This window comes from Trachypithecus francoisi, unplaced genomic scaffold, assembly GCF_009764315.1.
Source record: "Trachypithecus francoisi isolate TF-2019V2 unplaced genomic scaffold, Tfra_2.0 Lachesis_group12, whole genome shotgun sequence".
NCBI classification, from domain to species: domain Eukaryota; kingdom Metazoa; phylum Chordata; class Mammalia; order Primates; family Cercopithecidae; genus Trachypithecus; species Trachypithecus francoisi.
In genome coordinates this window covers 79,284,041-79,304,519 of record NW_022681457.1, presented here as the reverse complement: position 1 = coordinate 79,304,519, position 20,479 = coordinate 79,284,041, and the positions used below count along the sequence as shown (strand labels likewise).

At 38.5% G+C, this 20,479-nt stretch overlaps 1 protein-coding gene across 3 annotated transcripts in view; it reads right to left on the bottom strand.

The window, feature by feature from the left end:
- Positions 1-20,479, bottom strand: part of ZSWIM5 (zinc finger SWIM-type containing 5) — a 189,827-nt gene that overhangs the window by 97,600 nt on the left and 71,748 nt on the right. Inside the window, exon 1 of one of the 3 annotated variants that reach the window (XM_033226647.1) lies at positions 10,023-10,221. The exons of the other annotated variants lie outside the window; for them this stretch is intronic. Within the exon in view, the coding sequence (XP_033082538.1) occupies positions 10,023-10,062 (40 nt within the window). The 5' untranslated portion in view covers positions 10,063-10,221. Of the gene's footprint in view, positions 1-10,022; positions 10,222-20,479 lie in introns of those variants that run through there. 3 annotated transcript variants of the gene reach the window in all.

Sequence of the window (20,479 nt, the reverse complement as noted above, 5' to 3'; positions counted from 1 at the left end):
CAGGGCAACTCCTAAATCTATCCAGTGTGGATCTCATTGCTTTGTACCAGAGCATCACCCAGGGAAACAAAGGCAAAGAGTAGCTCATGGACAACTGTGTAGACAGTTCTACAAACTGCTACAAGGTCTCACTGAAGATGAATGTCTTGCTAGCAAGCTTTGGCTCCTGTCCTATGTACTTTTGAGTAGACTGATCTCAAGTGTGGCCTATTATAGGCTTGTAAGTCTGAATGTTTAATTCTAAGTAGACAACCCTTGTAGATGTGGAAAAGTGTAAAACTCTTAAAAAGTGCTGCTACATGATAGGTGTTAAGTGTTAGCTATTTTTAATTACATATAAACTGCTTAGAGTAATGACAGGCACAATTCTAACACTTGTTGAAAAAATATTGCTATGATTAGTAGTATCAACATCACCTCTATCACCAGCGCTGTAATGTGGTCTATATATGGAATTACAAATGGTCCTATATGGCTGAAGGTTAGATTATAAAAAAGAGAATGGCAGAGATGATATTGAAGAGGTAGGGAGGGATGGGATTATAAAGGAAACCGGTAAAGAGTTTTCATTTTGAAGACGAGGAAGAGTCATTTACATTTTATTTATTTATTTTTTAGAGACAGGGTCTTGCTGTGCTGCCTAGGCTGGCCTCAAACTCCTGGGCTCAAGCAATCCTCCCACCTCAGCCTCCTAAGTAACTGGGACTGCAGGTACATGCCAATGCACCAGGCTAAAAGGTTATTTTAAATAAGGAAATGTCATGATCAGATCTACGTTTTAGAAAGATCATTCTTTTAGAAATGTGGAGGATGGATTAAAACAGAGAAACTGGAACAGAAGCAGAAAGATTAGTTAGGAGGCTGTCATGATTATTTACAGGAGATAAAATGATGGTAAGAATTAAGATAGCTTAAAATATGTCACTGATTGCTTTTTGCTGGTAATAGCAAAAGAATATCTCCAGAAATCTAGGCGCCAGACCTCCATTTCCAACTGCCTGCTGGACATCCCCTCAAGAAGTCACTTCAAACTCAATTTGTCCCAAACTGAACTCATCATCATTCTCCTAAAAATTATGCTCCTCCTGATTTCCCAGAATCTGTTGAAGAAACCATCCTGATCACTTAGTGTTGAACCTTGCTTAGTCTGATGTTCTACAACTTGTACTTTTCCTTGCCTTCCACATACACAGTTTATAAGTTCTCCCAAAATGATTTTAGAAACTACCTGTTCATTCACTCGGCCAACCATTCAAGCAAACAATCAAATAACATCTTTTGAAGAATGTGCTAAATTTGAGCAGTGACGATACATAATTAAACACAATCCTTAAGTATAGTGTGCAAGTCCAAAATCAAAAAAGCTCAGGGGATCATGTGATGTCAGCTCCATGGAAGAAATCAACCTAAATAACTATCCTTCGGCATGGAAGGTTGGGGAGAAGATCATTCATGGGGAAAAAAGTAACACGAGCATTATAAGGAGAGTAACTAGTTTGCCTGGTACAAATTGGACTTGTGTCTATTGTCTCAATATAATTATAAAGAAGCTAGTGTGGTTATATTAATATAAAATAAAATAAACTGTAAGACAAGGAATGTTACTAGAGATAAAGAAGGACATTTTATAATGATAAAAAGGATCAATAGGAAGAAAATAATTATCATAAATACACACGTATTTAATAACAGAGCTTCAAAATACATGAAGCAAAACCTAATAGAATTGAAAGAAGATATGGGTAAATTTGCTATTTTAGTGAAGACTTCAATACTTCCTTTTCCAATAATTGATAGAAAAAAATACATAGTTCTACTTTTTCAAATGACAGCTGGTCAAGTCTTGCAGACAGCATGTTTGCACTCTGTATCTTTTCCTTTTGTAGCCAAACATATTAATCAATCCTGTATCACTCTGTTCAACGAAATTCCATATATTACAGCAATGAGTTTCATTGCTTTTATAACTTATAAAATTGGAAATAAGGAACTGGTTGCAATTCCCCAGATTTTTCTCCCTAGAGAATATAGGAGATTTTAATCAGAACCCGAGCTATTGATATGGTTGTCAGTTTTTTCATCCTGAGGAATGTTTCATGAGCAATCTCTTTTCTCCTCCTTCTAGCAAATGCTCCATTTATAACACAGGTACATTCTCTTTTCTCCTCCTTACTAGCAAATGCCTCATTAATAAGACAAGTACAGAGTCTGAAGCTGGAAGTATAGACAGTAGACTGTGATTTAAAAAAATAAAACAATACCACTTCCTGCTCTATTTACATAGCTTCTTTTTAGTAATGTTAAACTGCAGAAGAAAGCCCTCCTATGAGGCTGGAGTACAACTGAAGGCACTAAGGTATGGTAGGAAAAATCAATGGCCAAATAGTATAATCTCCGAAAATGATACGCAATTACCTTGAGGAATTAAAAAAATTATTTAACTACCTTCCAGTTTACTGTCTAGGACTTTTTTTTTTTTTTTAAGGATGATATTATTCAGTATGGTCAGCAAGGATATACCAATTGGCAACATAAAGAATTCCAAAGGATAAGTTAGAAATTCAGGACAGTATGTTATATTTTCTCCTCACCCCTGTCCATACCCACCTTGGATAAGAGAGGAAGAACACAGATAAAAAACACAAAAGAACTTTATTTTAAGTAACTATATTCAGGGTAGACTGTTCACAATAAGCCAAAGGTAACACACTTAGTCAAAACATTTTAAACTTTGAAGAATTAAAGTCATTTATTATGCAATAGTTGGGATCCACAACAGGAACCTACACAGAAGGCAGCCTATTTGTATGAGGGTGAAAGGAAGCTCAAAAGACACAAAAAAGGAATTTTTATAAGCTTGATAACTAAGACCCGAATCAGAAGGAGCAAGGTATAAAACAGTGGGGTGTTAGGGTGAAGGCAGAAGCAATGACTGAAGAGGAAATGTAGCAAGAGTGTTTGCATCCAGTCACTGGTTGAGAAACTCCTTCAACCACTAGAGAGAGGATTCTTATCAGATCATTCAGAATAGAGAGATCATATCCTATATAACTCTGCCTCGTTACATGGTTGACCAGTTAAATTCACTTCAAGAAAGTAACAGGGAGGCCAGTCACAGTGGCTCACACCTGTAATCCCAGAACGTTGGGAGGCCAAAGTGGGAGGACTGCTTGAGCCTAGGAGTTTGAGACCAGCCCTGGAAACACAGTGAAACCCTGTCTACTAAAAAATAAAAAAATTAGCCAGGCATGATAGTACATACTTGTAGTCCCTGCTACCTGGGAGATGAGGTGGGAGGATGGCTTGAGCCTGGCAGATTGCGGCTGCAGTGAGCCATATCATGCCACTGCACTCTTGTCTGGGTAACAGAGAGAGACCTTGTTTCAAAAAAAAGTAATGAGGAGCTCATCCTCAATCATCTCCTACACTAGTTTAAACCAACAGGGTTGGGTTGTATGAAGTATAAAGTGGTACAGAGACTGGTTACTGTAACTTAAGTGGCCTTGTTTAAATTCAGCAAAAATGGCAGAAAATATTCAGTAGCTTTAATAAAAGAGAATGGCAAGTCAATCAGTTTGTATGAAAAAGCAGGTGTCAATCATTCAGGTCCAGATTATTCAAGGGTTGCATCTGAGAACACGTCATATAGTGGTTTGGGTAGTTGTTCGTGTGGAAGGTGGAGGTGTGAGAATCACTTGAATTGGGGAGGCAGAGCTTGCAGGGAGCTGAGATCATGCCACTGAACTCCAGCCTGGACAACAGAGCAAGACCTGTCTTAAAAAAAAAACAAAAAAAACTCTTGTTGTAAATCTATAACTACCACTTCAAATCAATATCCCTATCATGATACTCACATTTGAAGATTTGTACTTAAATGCTTTAAAGTACAACTAACCCCACAGGTATTGCCAGACAATCGTTAAGAAATAAACTGTAGTCCAAGATGGTTACTTTTTCTCATCAAAAACAGTAAGCAAAACGAGAAAGTTTAAATGTCTATCACATTGCTAAATGTAACAGTAATTTTCAGATGATGCAGAGAGCCACAAAAGTGAGGAATACTTAAATTTAATCACTTATTTTGACACTAAGATCCTGAGTACTAAGAAAAATAAACTCAGGTAAAATTTTATTTTGGTGGGGTGAGGTGGCCCGTGCCTGTAATCCCAGCACTTCGGGATGCTGAGGCAGGCAGATTGTGTGAGTCCAGGAGTTTGAGATCAGCCTGGGCAACATGGTGAAACCCCATCTCTACAAAAAATACAAAAAATTAGCCAAGTGTGGTGGTGCATGCTTGTAGTCCCAGCTACTCTGGAGGCTGAGGTGGGAAGATCACCTAAGCCTGGGAGGTGGAGGTTGCAGTGAGCTGAGATTAAGCCACTGCACTCCAGCCTAGGCGACAGAGTGAAACCTAGCTCAAAAAAAAAAAAAAGAAAAAAGAAAAAGAAAAATGTATTTTATTGGATGAATTAATCACTTATCAAATATTTATTGAGCACTGCTATGTACTAGACAGTGCTTTAGGTACTGAAAATACAGTAGTAAATAAGAGAAACAGGGCCCCGTCTTCATGGAGCTTATATTATAATAGAGAGGGGCAGGCATTTAATGAGTAGACGAAATAACTTCTTCCTATGGTAGTACAATAAAAGAATTAAAATGTGATGTACATTCAAGGGTGTAGAGAGGGGAGGAGAGCAGAGTGACCATTTCAGATGGTATGGTTAAGAATGGCCTAAGGACATGACATTTTAACTGAAACTGGAAGAAAAGCAGCCAACAGGTTCAACAGAAACCCACCCAAGAATTTTAAACAGGGAAATGATATGATTCTCTAGCATTTACCATGATTTGAGAAAATCTTAATCTGGGCTTAAGGCCATTTTTCCCCCCCATTCTTTTCCCCAAGTTTATATTCCTGCTTACCTCACTCTAGTTTCTCATCAGCATCCCAACCCCCTTGTTCTTATTCTAGACCTTCCTCACACTGCAATAAAAGGTCATTGTATCATAGGAGTCTCTAACTGTGAAATAATTATAAAATCCACCCTTTATGCTACTGTATTTAAGCTCAGAAATACTCAGGCCCATCCCTTTAGACACTGCACTTTTCTAAGCATTAAAATTCAATTCCAAAAATTTCTTCTTTAAAGATACCTAAGGTGACTATGCAACCTTATTTCAAGTGCTATTATCTTGCCGGGTAAGGATGGTCAACTAGTTGAGTTTCCTCATGCCTTAGAAGCATACTGAAGAAATATTACAAACTTGTCAATGTATGCTGTTACAAATTAATGGTTTCCAATCTCAGTTTCTCTGAGAAACTCTTTCACTCATCATCAGTAGCTATCTTAAATTTTGTCACACTAACTATAAGTTACCCAACAGTAGGAGTTTTGTTTTATTATTATTTACCTTTGTATCTCCAAACCTAGCAGAGTCTGGTAGTAATCACTTAGAATCTCAAAACTCATTTTCACATCTTTTCTGATGATCTCATCTTACACCTCCCAGAGAAATTAGAAGCTAACAGTCATTTCCCATTGTTCTACCCACAAAATTATCTTGATCACATCCACTCTCTTTTACTCACTTCAGCTCTACTTTGCACAACCGTCCTTTCATTTTACCCAAAGGCAAAACCCTAATTTTAGATGAACCCAATTGCCTGTTCTTTCTAAATTCAACCACAGTTGCTGAACATTGCTATCAAAACCCATACAACAAGCTGGGGGCAGCTGCTCACACCTGTAATCCCAGCACTTTGGGAGGCCAAAGTGGATGGGTCACTTGAGGTCAGGCATTCTAGACTAGCCAGGCCAACATGGCGAAACCTCACTTCTACTGAAAATACAAAAATTAGCTGGGCATGCTGGCACATGCCTGTAGTCTCAGCTACTCAAGAGGCTGAGGCAGGAGAATCACTTGAACCCGGGAGGGGGAGGTCGCAGTGAGCCGAGATTGCGCCACTGCACTCCAGCCTGGGTGACAGGGTGAAAAACAACAACAACAAAAACCACACAGCAGTGCAAATTGACACTAATACGTTAATTATAGCTATCAACCTCAAACACACTCTCAATTTCTCATATCATTCCAATGATTTCCATATTCAGTTCTCTATCTTACTCCACACAGGCTACTTCTTTCAAGGTATTGCTCTGTTGCCCAGGCTGGAGAGTGCAATGGTGTGACCATGGCTCAGTGCAGCCTTGACCTCCTGGGCTCAAGCAATCCTCCTGCCTCAGCATCCTTCCTGAGTAGCTGGGACCACAGGTGCATGCTACCATACCTGGCTAGTTTTTCTTTCTTTTCTTTTCCTTTTCTTCTTTTCTTTCTTTCTTCCTTTCCTTTCCTTTCTTTTTCTTTTTGACGTAGGGGTCTCCCTATGTTGCCCAGGCTAGTGTTGAACTCCTGGGCTCAAGTGATCCTCCTGCCTTGGCCTCTCAAAGTGCTGGGATTATAAGTGTGAGTCGCCATGCCCAGCCCACAGGGGCTATTTCGTTCTCCACTACTCTCCAGCTTCCAACCTCCCCGACTTCCCATCTCACTTGTAACAAATGACATTACCTCATAGTTCACAGAGTAACAGAAGCAAGCCCCCAGCATTCTGCTTCTAAACCTATAAACTATTCTTCATCCCCAGCCCTCCTTTCATTTTTCTTCTTGTCAAAATAGATGCTTCCCTCCTAGTTAAGGCTAATTCTTCTACCTCTGCTCTGGATCCCATCACCTTTCATCTTTTTTTTTTTTTTCTTTTGAGACGGAGTCTCGCTCTGTCGCCCAGGCTGGAGTGCAGTGGCTCTGTCGCCCAGGCTGGAGTGCAGTGGCACAATCTCGGCTCACTGCAAGCTCTGCCTCCCAGGTTCACGCCATTCTCCAGCCTCAGCCTCCCAAGTAGCTGGGACTACAGGTGCCCGCCACCACGCCCAGCTAATTTTTTGTATTTTTTTAGTAGAGACGGGGTTTCACCATGTTAGCCAGGATGGTCTCGATCTCCTGACCTCGTGATCCACCTGCCTCAGCCTCCCAAAGTGCTGGGATTACAGGTGTGAGCCACAGAGCCCAGCCCACCTTTCGTCTTAATTCAACTCTTTGGATTATTTTTTCTCATACAGTAGTCAGTTTTCCTTATTCATTGGCTTCTTCTCAACAGTCCCCTCTGAAGGCTCTTATTCCTCTTACCTATCACTTTAATATTCCTCAGGATTCTGTCTTAAATCGCTGTCTCCTTTTATCCTCTCTCATGATCCCATGGCTTAAGTAACCACAAGTCTAGTCCAAACCCACGTAACCAACTTCATTATCTCTTGGATTTTCCGCAGGGACTTAGACTTAATGTGTATAAAACTTGACTCTTCTTCTTCACCCCAAACCTCTTTCTTTATCCACTCATTTATACATAGGAACCTATTTTTTCTTTTTGAGACAGGGTCTTGCTGTTGCCCAGGCTGGAGTGCAGTCGCACAATCATAGCTCACTGTAGCCTTGAATTTCTGGGCTCAAACGAGCCTCCTGCCTCAGTCTCTCAAGTAGCTAGGACTACGGGTATGTGTCACCACACCCAGCTAATTTTTCCTTTGTAGAGACAGGGTCTCACTAAGTTGCCCAGTCTGGTCTACATGACGGGGCTCAAGTGATCCCCTCACCTCAGCCTCTTAAAAGTGCTGAGATTAGAGGCATGAGCCACCACACCTGGCCAAGAATCATTCTTGATGCTTCCTTTTCCTAATCCTTGTCTTTCTCTGTCTATCCAAATTCCATTAATCTCTCTTAAACAGTTCAAATCTCATGAACTCCAAGATATCTTCCTTGATGATCTGAAATTATACTGATTTCTCACCCTGCTAAGCTGTTTGACATCTATTATCTATAGTACACAATTAATTACATTCTGTCTTACTCATTAACTTATTTAATAGTTTTAAATCATATCAGTTTATTGAGGCTAATACCCAGAGAAACAGTATTATCCAGTGTTAAACAAAACAGGTTCTGGAATCAGACCTGGGTTCAAATGCTGACTCTGTCACTTAACAGCTATATGTCTTGAGAAAGCTGCTTGACCTCTCAGGACCACAGCTTCTTCATATGTAAAATGGTGACAATAGTCTGCATTTCATGTCATTGTAAGGATTAAATAAACAAATGTATGCAAAACATTTAGACTAGTGCTTAACATATAGTAAACACTCAATGACAAGTAATGATAGTTAGAACTTATGTAACAGCCACTAGTAACTTCTTCTGGGAAGATGGAGTAGATATACTTTTTCCTATTCTTCCCATGAATACATCCAACAAACCCTGGAGATTATATACAAAACAAACATAAAAAGACTCTGAAAGGTGGAGGACAGAAGGCAGACTGGTTAGGAACTTCAGGACCCGAGGAATGACACAGTGAGGATTTCCCTGGGTTTTCTTTGTTTCATGTATCTCCGACTTGGAGGTGTGAAGTCTGCAACCAAGAAATGCCAACAGATGCAGACCAAAAAACACACAGAAAACCCCCCAAAATCCAACTCCAACAAAAAAGCCTGCTCTCTCTAGCTAAAGGGCAGCCTAGGAAGACAAAGGCACTTTTAGACAATAACAGTTCTACTCCAGACAAACAGCACAGAGAACACTGAAACCAAACCCCCACCAAGGCTGAGTGGGGAGCTTCTATATCCATCAGGCTATAACAAGGTGCCCCCTATGTCCTCCTCTCCCCGCTGCAATGGTGTCAGATGAAGCCCAGTGGAAAATCAGGACTTACACCACCCAGTGGTAACGAGGCCACCACCCTTCCACCCCTGGTGTCAGTGGAAGCCATGCAAGGAACAGTAATGAAGGATTCCTAATTCTCTAAGCATGGAGGGGGCTGAGTGGAGAACCAGACCTCTATCTCCACCTAGCAATAATGAGGCAGCTCCCTTCCTACCTCTGCCACAAGAGTGTCAGAGGAAACCAGCTAAAATGGAAGTTTAAATAAAATCCAGAGTCTTATAATATAATGCCCCAAATGTCCAGGTTTAAAATCACTCAATACACCAAGAACAAGGAAAATCTCAACTTGAATTAAAAAAAGACAATAAATAGATATCAACACCAAAGTGACAGAGATATTAGAATTTTGTAACAAAGATTTTAAAGTATCCATTATAAAAATGCTTCAATGGGCTGGGTGCGGTGGCTCAAGCCTGTAATCCCAGCACTTTGGGAGGCCGAGACGGGCGGATCACGAGGTCAGGAGATCGAGACCATCCTGGCTAACACGGTGAAACCCCGTCTCTACTAAAAATACAAAAACTAGCCGGGTGAGGTGGCGGGTGCCTGTAGTCCCAGCTACTCGGGAGGCTGAGGCAGGAGAATGGCGTCAACCCGGGAGGCGGAGCTTGCAGTGAGCTGAGATCTGGCCACTGCACTCTAGTCCGGGCGACAGAGCGAGACTCCACCTCAAAAAAAAAAAAAAAAATGCTTCAATGAGTAATGACAACTGCATATGAAAGAAATGAAAAAACAGAATCTCTTAGCAGAGAAACAGAAGATATAAAGAAGAACAAAGTGGAAATTTTAAAACTGAAAAATACAATAACTGGAAATAAAAAAGTGTATGGACTCAACAGCAGATGGATGAAACAGAGAAAGAAATCAGTAAACTTGAAGACAGAACAACAGAAATTACCTAATCTGAAAAACCGAGAATAGACTAAAACAAAACAAAACAGAAAACACCAGAGTCTCAGGGACCTGTCAGACTATAACAAAAGATCTAATGTCACTGGAATCCCAGAAGGAGAAAAAAAAGAGGGCAGAGCTGAAAAAATACTTGAAATAATGTCTGAAAACTCCCCAAATTTGGCAAAATACATAAAGCTATAGATTCAAGAAGCTGAGTAAACCCCAAAGAGGATTATATCCAAAGAAATCCACGTCAAGATACATCATAGTCAAACTTCTGAAAACTAAAGACAAGACAACCAAACAAGTAAACAAAACCCCAGACCTTAAAAGCAGCAAGATAAATAACACCTTACCTACAGAAGAAAACAATTCAAATGGTAGCAGATTTCTCATCAGAAACCATGCAGGCCAGAAGTAACACAGTATTTTTCAAGTGTTGAAAGAAAAAAACTATAAACCCAAAATTCTATCTCCAGTAACAACAAAAACAAAAACCCTTCAGAAATGAAGGCAAATCAAGACATTAAAACAAATCTGCTGTCTATCCTAAAAGAGTAGCTAAAGGAAGTTCCCCAAACAGAGGGGAAATGATAAAAGATATTTCAAAACACCAAGAAGAAAAAAGGCAGCAAACAAAAATATGAGTAGATTAAATAGGCTTTCCTTCTCCAATTGAGTTTTCTAAATTGTATTTAACACTTGGAAAAAAAATTATAATATTGTCTAATCTGCTTCTAAATGTATGTACAGAAAACATTTAAGCCAATTATAAATGGAGAAAGTAAAGAGATATAGAGAAAAGTAAGGTTTCTATACTTCACTTGAAGTGGTAAAATATCAACATCAAGTATATTACGATTAAATTATGTATATGGAACATAATAGCTAGCATAGCTATTATATAAAAACTGTAAAAAGAGATACACTACAAATACTATAGACAGATCAAAATTGAATTCTAAAAAATGTTCAAGTAACAACCCACAGAAAAAGAAAGGCAAAAGAAAACGGAAACAGAAATCAGCAATAAACAGAAAACAAAAAATAAAATGAAAGAGATGTCAAAACATACATTAAATGAAAATGGTCTAAATATACCAACTAAAAGACAAGAGATTGGTAGAGCAGATATTTTAAAAACACGACCCAAGTATATCCTGTCTAGAAGGAGCTCACTTCAAATATAACAATACAGGTAAGATTGTAAAAGAAAGGAAAAAGATGTATCATGAAAACATTAATCAAAAGAAAGTAGGAGTAGTTATATTACCAGATGGACTTTAGGGCAAATAAAATTTTCAGAAAGTGAGGGACATTACATAATGAGAGAGTCAATTAACCCAGAAGACACAGCAATCCTACATTTGTATGAACCAACATGCTGCAAAACATGTGAAGCAAAATCTGACTGACCTGAAAAACGATACGGACAAATCCACAATACAGTTAATACCTCTCTCAACAACTGACAGAACAACTGTACAGAAAATTAACAAGGAACAAGTATATAGAACTCAACAGTGCCATCAACCAAGAGAATTCAATTGATATTTATAAAACATCTCCTCCAGCAACAGCAGAATAAACATTGTTTTTCACATACTTGTGAAACATATGCCAAAATAGACCATTTCCAGGTAATGAGGCAAATTTCAATGAATTTAAAAGAATGAGAATAATAGTGTGTGTTATCTGACCATATTTTTTTTAAACAATCAAACTAGAAGTCAGTAACAGAAAGATAACAGGAAAATCACCCAACACTTGGAAACTAAACAGCATACTTCTAAATAATCCATGGGTCAAAGAAGTCTCAAGGAAAATGAAGAACATATACTAAACTGAATAAAAATGAAAATATAACACATAAAAATTTGTGGAATGCAGGTAGAGCAATGCTGAGAGGGAAACTGATAGCAGTAACTGCTTTACATTAAAAAAAAAAAAAGGGGGGGCCACGCCTATAATCCCAGCACTTTGGGAGGCTGACACTGAGGGGAATCACGAGGTCAGGAGTTTGAGACCAGCCTGGCTAACATAGTGAAGCCCTGTCTCTACTAAAAATACAAAAATTAGTCGGGCACGGTGGCAGGTGCCTGTAATTCCAGCTACTAGGGAGGCTGCGGCAGGAGAATCGCTTAATCCTGGGAGGCAGAGATTGCGTCATTGCACTTCAGCCTGGGTAACAAAAGCAAAACTCTGTCTCAAAAAAAAAAAAAAGGAAGGCCGGCACAGTGGCTCATGCCTACAATCCCAGCATTTTGGGAGGCCAAGGCAGGAGAATCGCTTGAGGCCAGGAGCTTGAGATCAGCTTGGGCAGCACAGTAATATCCTATCTCTACAAAAAATTTTAAAAATTAGCTGGGCGTGGTGGCAAGCACTTGCACCCCTAGCTACTCTGGAGGCTGAGGTGGGAGGATCGCTCGAACCCAGGAGTTTGAGGTTACAGTGAGCCTTGATTGCACCACTGCACTCCAGCTTGGGTGACAGAGTGAGACCTTGTTTCAAAAATAATTTAATTAATTAAATTTTTAAAAAGTTTAAAAGGAAAAAAAATCTCAAATTAACATAGGTTCCACCTGAAAAATCTAGAAAAATTGAAATAAACCAAGCAGAAAGGAGGAAATAATAAAGATAAAGAGAAGAAATCCATGAAACTGAAAAAAAAAAAAAATCAATGAAACAAAAATCTGGTTCACTGAAAAAAATAAGTAAAACTGATAAACCTTTAGCAAGAATGACAAAGAAAAAAAGACACAATACCAACATGAGGAATGAAACAAGGAATATCACTACCAGCCCTGCAGACCTCAAAAGAATAATAAGTAAATACTATGAACAACTCTATGAACAAACACATTTGAGGACACAGATGAACAGAAAAAAAAACAATTCCTTAGAAAGCACAAACTACCAAAACTCACCCAATAAGAAACATTAACTGAAACAGCCCTAACACTATCAAGAAAATTGAATTTATAATTTCAAAACTCCCAAGGGAAATCCTTGTGCCCAAATTGTTTTACTGGGAAATCCTACCAAATGTTCAAAAATGAATTAATGCTGGGCACAGTGGCTCTCACACCTGTAATCCCAGCACTTAGGGAGGCAGAAGCAGGAGGATAGCTTGAGCTCAGGAGTTCAACACCTACCTGGACAACATAGTGAAACTCTGTTCTCCACAAAAAGAAAAAAAAAAAAAGACTTTATATCAATTCTACATAATCGCTTATAGAAATGTAAGAGAAGAGAACACTCCCCAAATCATTTTATTAAAACAACAACAACAACTTGTTTTAAGAGGTGGGGTCTCGGCCGGACGCGGTGGCTCAAGCCTGTAATCCCAGCACTTTGGGAGGCCGAGATGGGCGGATCACGAGGTCAGGAGATCGAGACCATCTTGGCTAACACGGTGAAACCCCGTCTCTACTAAAAAATACAAAAAACTAGCCGGGCGAGGTGGCGGGCACCTGTAGTCCCAGCTACTCGGGAGGCTGAGGCAGGAGAATGGCGTAAACCCGGGAGGTGGAGCTTGCAGTGAGCTGAGATCCGGCCACCGCACTCCAGCCTGGGCGACAGAGCAAGACTCGGTCTCAAAAAAAAAAAAAAAAAAAGAGGTGGGGTCTCACTCTGTCAACTATCCTGGAGTGAAATGGCACAATCACAGCTCACTACGGCCTGGAACTCCTGGGCTCAAGCAGCCCTACCGCTTCATTCTCCCAAGTAGCTGGGATTACAGGCACAAGACACTGTGACCAGCTGCCAAATCATTTTATTAAGCTACCTTTACCCTGATACCAAAACCAAAGACAGTACCAAGTAAGAAGACTAAGGATAAATATCCCTCATAAATATGACACAAAAATCCTTAACAAAACATCAGCACTCAGAAGTCAACGATATATAAAAAGAATAGTATACCATGACCAAGTAGAATTTATTCCAGGGATGCAAGGTTGATATAATATTTGAAAATCAATCAATGCAATCCATCATATTAACAGGCTAAAAAAAAATCACCCAATAATCATAGAATCATATCAGTTGACACAGAAAAAGTATTTGGACAAAATTTAATACACATTAAATTCCTCAATTTGATACAGAGCATGTACAAACATACTTAACGGTGAAAGATTAAATGCTTTACCCTAAGATAGGGAACAAGGCAAGATTCTGCTCTTTTTTTTTTGTTTGTTTTAAAGAGACAGGGTCTCATTCTGTCACCTAGGCTGGAGTGCTGTGCTGCCATCATAGTTCACTGCATCCTTGAACTCCCAGATTTAAGGGATCCTCCTGGGTAGCTGGGCCTACAGGTCCGGGGCACACCACACTGCCAGGCTAATTAAAAAAAAATTTTTTTTTTAGAGATGGGGTCTTGCTTTGTTGCCCAGGCTGGTCTCAAACTCTTGGCCTCAAGACATCCTTCCACCTCAGCCTCCTGAAGTGCTAGGATTACAGGCTTCAGCCCTCACCACTCTTACTGTACAAAGCAGTGGTTAATCAGTGAGTTCAGTCATGTCACATGACATAAGATAAACATATTAAAAATAAACTGTATTTCTATATACTAGTAATGAACATATAGAAACCCAAACTAAATACTACTTAAGGAGTCACTGAAAAAAAAGAAAAGATGAGGGAGGTATAAATCTAACAAAACATATACAGAACTTTTATGCTGGAAACTATAAAATACTGGTGAAAGAAAACACAGATCTAAATAAATGAAGAGACATTCCATGTTCATATATTAGAAGACTCAATATAGTAAAGATGTCAATTCTTTCTAAATGCAATTTACGTAATTCCATCAAAATTCTAGAAAGACTTTTCCGCAGACATAGACAACATAGACAAGATTATTCTAAAATTTATATGGAAAGTCAAAGGCATTTAAATACAGAAAAAGAAGAATAAGGTAGAAAGAAATAGTCTACACTCTTTCTTTCTCTGTCTCTTTCTTTGGCACCATCTTACTCTGTCATCACAGCTCACTGTGGCCTCAACCCCCTGGGCTCAAGCAATCCTCCCACCTCCAGCCTCCCAAATAGCTGTGACTACATGCACACACCATGCCCAGCTAGTTTTCTGTTTGTTTGTTTAATTTTTGCAGAAACAGGGTCTCACTATGTTGCCCAGGCTGATCTTGAACTCCTGGCCTTAAGCAATCCTCCCGCCTTGGCCTCCCAAAGTGCTGGGATTACAGGTGTGTGCCACCACGCCTGGCCCACTATTTTAAGAGTTGTTACAGAGGTACAGTAATTAAAACCATGTAGCACTGGAGGGAGAGGCACATAAATCAATGGAATAGGGAATCCAAAAATAGACTCACATAAATGTGCCATAAACAAATATTTGTTTTAAAGTACGTTTGTTAATATTAGGGTCCATTCTTTATGTTGTATAGGTCTAAGAGTTTGATAAATGCATAATGTCATGTATCTACTATTACAGTACCATACAGAATAGTTTCACTGCCCCAAATGTCCCTAGTGCTCTACTTACTCATCCTTTCCCTGCTACTACTCCCCAAACCTCTGGCAACCACTAGGTTTTTTTTCTTTTTTTTACTATCTAAAGTTTTACCTTTTCCCAAATGTCATATACTTGGAATCATACAGTATGTAGCCTTTCTATACTGATTTCTTTCACTTAACAATATGCATTCAAAGTTCCTCCATGACTTCTCATGGCTTGACAGCTCTTTTTAGCACCTAAAAATATTCCATTGTCTGGAAATACCACAGATTAGTTACCCATTCACCTACAGACATCTTAATAATACTGAGTCTTCCTATCCATGATCATGAAACATCTTTCCCCTTATTTAGGTCTTCTTTGATTTCTTTCATCAGAGTTTTATACTTTTCCTCATATAGATCTTGCTTTTTTTTTTTTTTTTTGAGACGGAGTCTCCCTCTGTTGCCCAGGCTGAAGTGCAATGGCACGATCTCGGCTCACTGCAAGCTCCAACTCCTGGGTTCATGCCATTCTCCTGCCTCAGCCCCACGAGTAGCTGGGACCACAGGCGCCCACCACCACACCCAGCTAATTTTTTGTATTTTAATAGAGACGGGGTTTCACCGTGTTAACCAGGATGGTCTAGATCTCGGACCTTGTGATCCACCCACCTCAGCCTCCCAAAGTGCTGGGATTACAGGTGTGAGCCACCACACCCGGCCAGATCTTGCCATTTTTTTTTAAGATTTATGTATGTTTCTCTTTCTTTTTTTGGTGGGGAGAAGTGCTAATATAAATAGTGTTGTTTTAAATTTCATATTCCAGTTGTTCATTGCTGACATATAGGAAAGCAATTGACTTTCATATATTTACCTGCTTCCTTCAACCTTGCTATAATCCTGATTTTTTACAAAGGTACAAAAGCAATATAATGGAGAGAAAATAAAGTCTTTTGAACAAATGATACAACTAAATGTCATAAATAGGCAAAAAATAATACAAGTAATAAACTTTGACTTAAACTTCACACCTTACACAAAAATGAACTCAAAATGAATCACAGATTAAATGTAAAGCTATAGAAGTTTTAGAAGAAATAAAAGAAAATCTTCAGGATCAAGGGCTAAGTAAAGAGTTCCTAGACTTGACACCAAAAACATAATCCATAAAAGGAAAATTTTTTTTTTTTTTGAGAAGGAGTCCTGCTCTGTCACCCAGGCTGCAGTGCAGTGGTGTGATCTCAGCTCACTGCAACCTCTGCCTCCCAGGTTCAAGTGATTCTCCTGCCTCAGCCTCCTGAGTAGCTGGAATTACAGGTGCCAGTCACCATGCCTGGCTAATTTTTTTATTTTTAGTAGAGACGGGGTTTCGCCATGTTGGCCAGGCCGGTCTCGAACTCCTGACCTCAAGTGATCCACACGTCTTGGCCTCCCAAAGTGTTGGGATTACAGGCGTGGGCCACCATGCCCAGCCTCATAAAAGGAAATACTGTAAACTGGAGTTCGTCAAAATGACAAACTCTTGCTCTATTAAAGGACCTATTAATGGGACGAAAGGACAAGCTACAGACTGGGAGAAAGTATCTGCAAAGTAATTATCAAACAAAGGAACACTATTTATAATATACAAAGAACACTTAAAACTCAAAAACAAAAACAAACAAAAAAAAACAACGCAATTAGCGAATGGGCAAAAGACATGGAGAGACATCTCACTAAAAAGGATAGACAGATGGCAAATGAAAAAGATGTTCAACGTAACAGGCCATTAGGGAAAAACAAATTAAAACCACAATGAGATATATTACAACACACTTATCAGAATGGCTAAAATTAAAAAAAAAAAAAAAAATAGCAACACCACCAAACATTGAAGAGAATGCAGAAAACCTGAATCACTTATAAGTTGTTGGTGGAAATGTAAATTGGTACAGTGAACTGGAAAACAGATTTAGAGTGTCTTAAAAAATTAAACATACAACTAACAAATGACTTAGCAATTGCACTCCTGGGCATTCAGGAAAATTAAAACTGAACACATAAACCTGTTGAAAGCAGCTTTATTCATTATTCATATTCATATTCAGCTAAAAACTGGAAGTCATTCAGATATCCTTCAGTGGGTGAACAGTTAAACTGTGTATACATTCATACCATGGAATACTACTCAACAATAAAAAAACACGCAACTGATAACACACAACAGCACCACGCAACTTAAAATCTCCAGAGAATTACGCTGAGTGAAAAGAGACAATCCCCCAAAGCTACATTATACCATTCCATCTATGTAACATTTACATTTTTGAAACAGTAAAATTATAGGAGAATTTGAAACCAGCCTCGTCAACATGGCGAAACCCAGTCTCTACTAAAAATACAAAAAATTAGCTGGGCACGGTGGTGTGTACCTGTAGTCCCAGCTACTTGGGAGGCTGAGGCACGAGAATCACTTAAACTCAAGAGGTGGAGGTTGCAGTGAGCCAAGACTGGGCCACCAAACTCCAGCCTGGGAGACAAAGCAAGACTCTGTCTCAAAAAAAAAAATCACTATCACAATTAATCAATGATGACAGTAGCTACTAAAAGGTAGTACTATTATTACTGTTATTATTTTATGGATGACCAAACTGAAGTATAGAGCTGTTTGGTAACTTCTTACAATTAGTAGCTAACAAGTGACATAAAAGTTATATACAGTGTATGGAGAGAACATAAAGATGGGAGCAACTAATTTATATGCTAGGGTTGGGGGGGCAGCTGACACAAAATTTCACTGAATAACTGAATCTTGATGATATTAAGAAGTTGATCAGGTATTCTAAGCAGAAAGATCAAAAAATTTTATAATTTTATAATAAATTATATATAATTTTATAAAAATTTTATAATTTCACTATGTATATACGTAATTGCATATTACTATATATGTATATATGTACTTGCATATCAAAACATCATGTTGTATACATTAAATTTATACAACAAAAAATAAGAAAAAAACATGCAAATTTCACTGATGTGTGGTGAGAAGATGCTACTAAAAGAGACATCATTCATAATAGCTTCCCTGGCTCTCAGTTTCCTCCCTCATAAAATAAGCAGTTAAGACAATGTTATCTCTGAAGTCCCTTCTAGTTCATACAGTCTATGATTCTATGCTGGTAGCATTGAAAGCTGAACAAATTCCTGGGACACTGCAGGCACAGTACTTTTCTCTATGCAATACTAGAATAACTCATGGGAAATGTGTCCCTGTGCCCTAAAAACAAGGATATAGCTACTGTCACTTACAAATTAAATAGCACTGTGATTCAAGTTAAAAAAGACTTAGGAGTTTGAGACATTGAACCGCCATTTATAATGTGTCTATGGGAAAATAACTTTTTTTTCTTTAAGATGAAAAGTTTATTTTGCTTTTTGCCTAGAAGCAAAAGTAGTGAAAATAAAAGTATAAAAATAAATACAATTTACATTAATGTAAATAAATAACTTTTAAACTAAATATGGCATATAAAGCAATTGTTTAAAAACTATCCATACTCTGTTCAAATGTATTCTAAAATGTTTGTTAAGGAGAAAGGAAAAAGATGAGTCCTTTAAAAATATTAGACTCAGGCTTGGAAGGGGCTGTAGGTCTTGAGGAGAAAAGTTAATGAATAATCTTTTGTGTCTGATGCCAATTAGTGTTTATAACAGTTTCAAGGCTTCAAAGGACAGGAAGGGGTAGAGCAGAGTTCAAGAGAAAATTTCCATCCAGACTGGAAAAAGCAGCAGAGGGTAATCCCAGGAAAACAGTGCATATGTAAACAGAATCATTTCCTTTCTTTTTGGTTTAGACTGGAAAAAAGCATGATGCTGAAAGATAGTGGAAGGCAAGCAAAACCTGAGCTGGGAAGGAAAACAGAACAGAAATAGCTTCTAGTAGCCAGGTGCAGTGGCTCACGCTTGTAATGGCCAACCACTTTTATGTGAGATACTTCATATGAATAGAATCATACAATATTTGTCCTTTAGTGGTTGGCTATTTCGCTTAGCACAATGTCCTCAAAGTTCATCCACGTTGTAGCATATGACAGGAATTCTTTCTTTTTAAAGCCTCTATTATACATCATTGTATGTATATAACACCTTTTCTCCATTCATTCATCAGTGGACATTTGGGTTGTGTCTACCTCTTGTCTATTGTGAATAATGCTACAATGAACACAGGTTTATTTTAAGATTCTGCTTTGAATTCTTTTGGATATATACTCAGAAATGGGATTGCTAGATCATATGGTAATTCTGTTTTTAGTTTTTTTTTTTTTTTTTTTTTTTTTTGAGGAACCTTCATACTGTTTCCATAATGTAAAAATGCCATTTTACATTCCCACTCACAGTGCATGTGGGTTCCAATTTTTCTGCATCAGTCATAGAAACAGAAAGCATACAGCACTTTGGGAGGCCGAGTTGGGCGGATCACGAGGTCAGGAGATCGAGACCATCCTGGCTAACACAGTGAAACCCCGTCTCTACTAAAAATACAAAAAAATTAGCTGGGCATGTGGTGGGCGCCTGTAATCCCAGCTGCTCGGGAGGCTGAGGCGGGAGAATGGCATGAACTCAGGAGGCGGAGCTTGCAGTGAGCCGAGATCGCGCCACTGCACTCCATCCTGGGCGACAGAGCGAGACTCCATCTCAAAAAAAAAAAAAAAAAGAAACAGAAAGCATAAAAGGGGTTGCTAACAGATGAGGTAGGGGGAGAGGAAATTAGTGTTTAATGGGTATAGAGTTTCTGTTTTGCAAGATGAAAAAGTTCTAGAGAACTGTTGCATAACAATGTGAATATACTTAACACTACTGAACTTAAAAATGGTTAAGATGATAATGCTATGTGTTTTCTCTTAAAAAATACATTATGTCACACTGAAATTTTCTAATGGTTTAGCTTTATATAAACAACTGACTGCAATTGGTCAAATCTTCATTATCTACGCTTATGGGATGTCTTAACAGCCTGAACTGTGTGATTTACAGTCTCCAATTATACTCTGACATTTCTTGATTACTTTTGAAAAACTGTCTTTTATTTTCAAAGAGACACATGTCTACTAAGATTTAAGATTAGTGAATTTAATAATCCTGATAAGAAAAGTGAAAATAAGACTATAAGCCATTTTTTTATTTGACTTTTAATCTTCCATTATCAGAACAAACCAATTCTCATTGTCCCCTGGATACATCTACTCCTCCCATTCACCTACTTCCTAATGGTAGAAATTTTTCAGGATTTTTTAGTTGTACAGCTGTCCAACTTAGAACGACTTCTCAATGTGTGAAGTCTTTTTTTTTTTTTTTTGAGATGG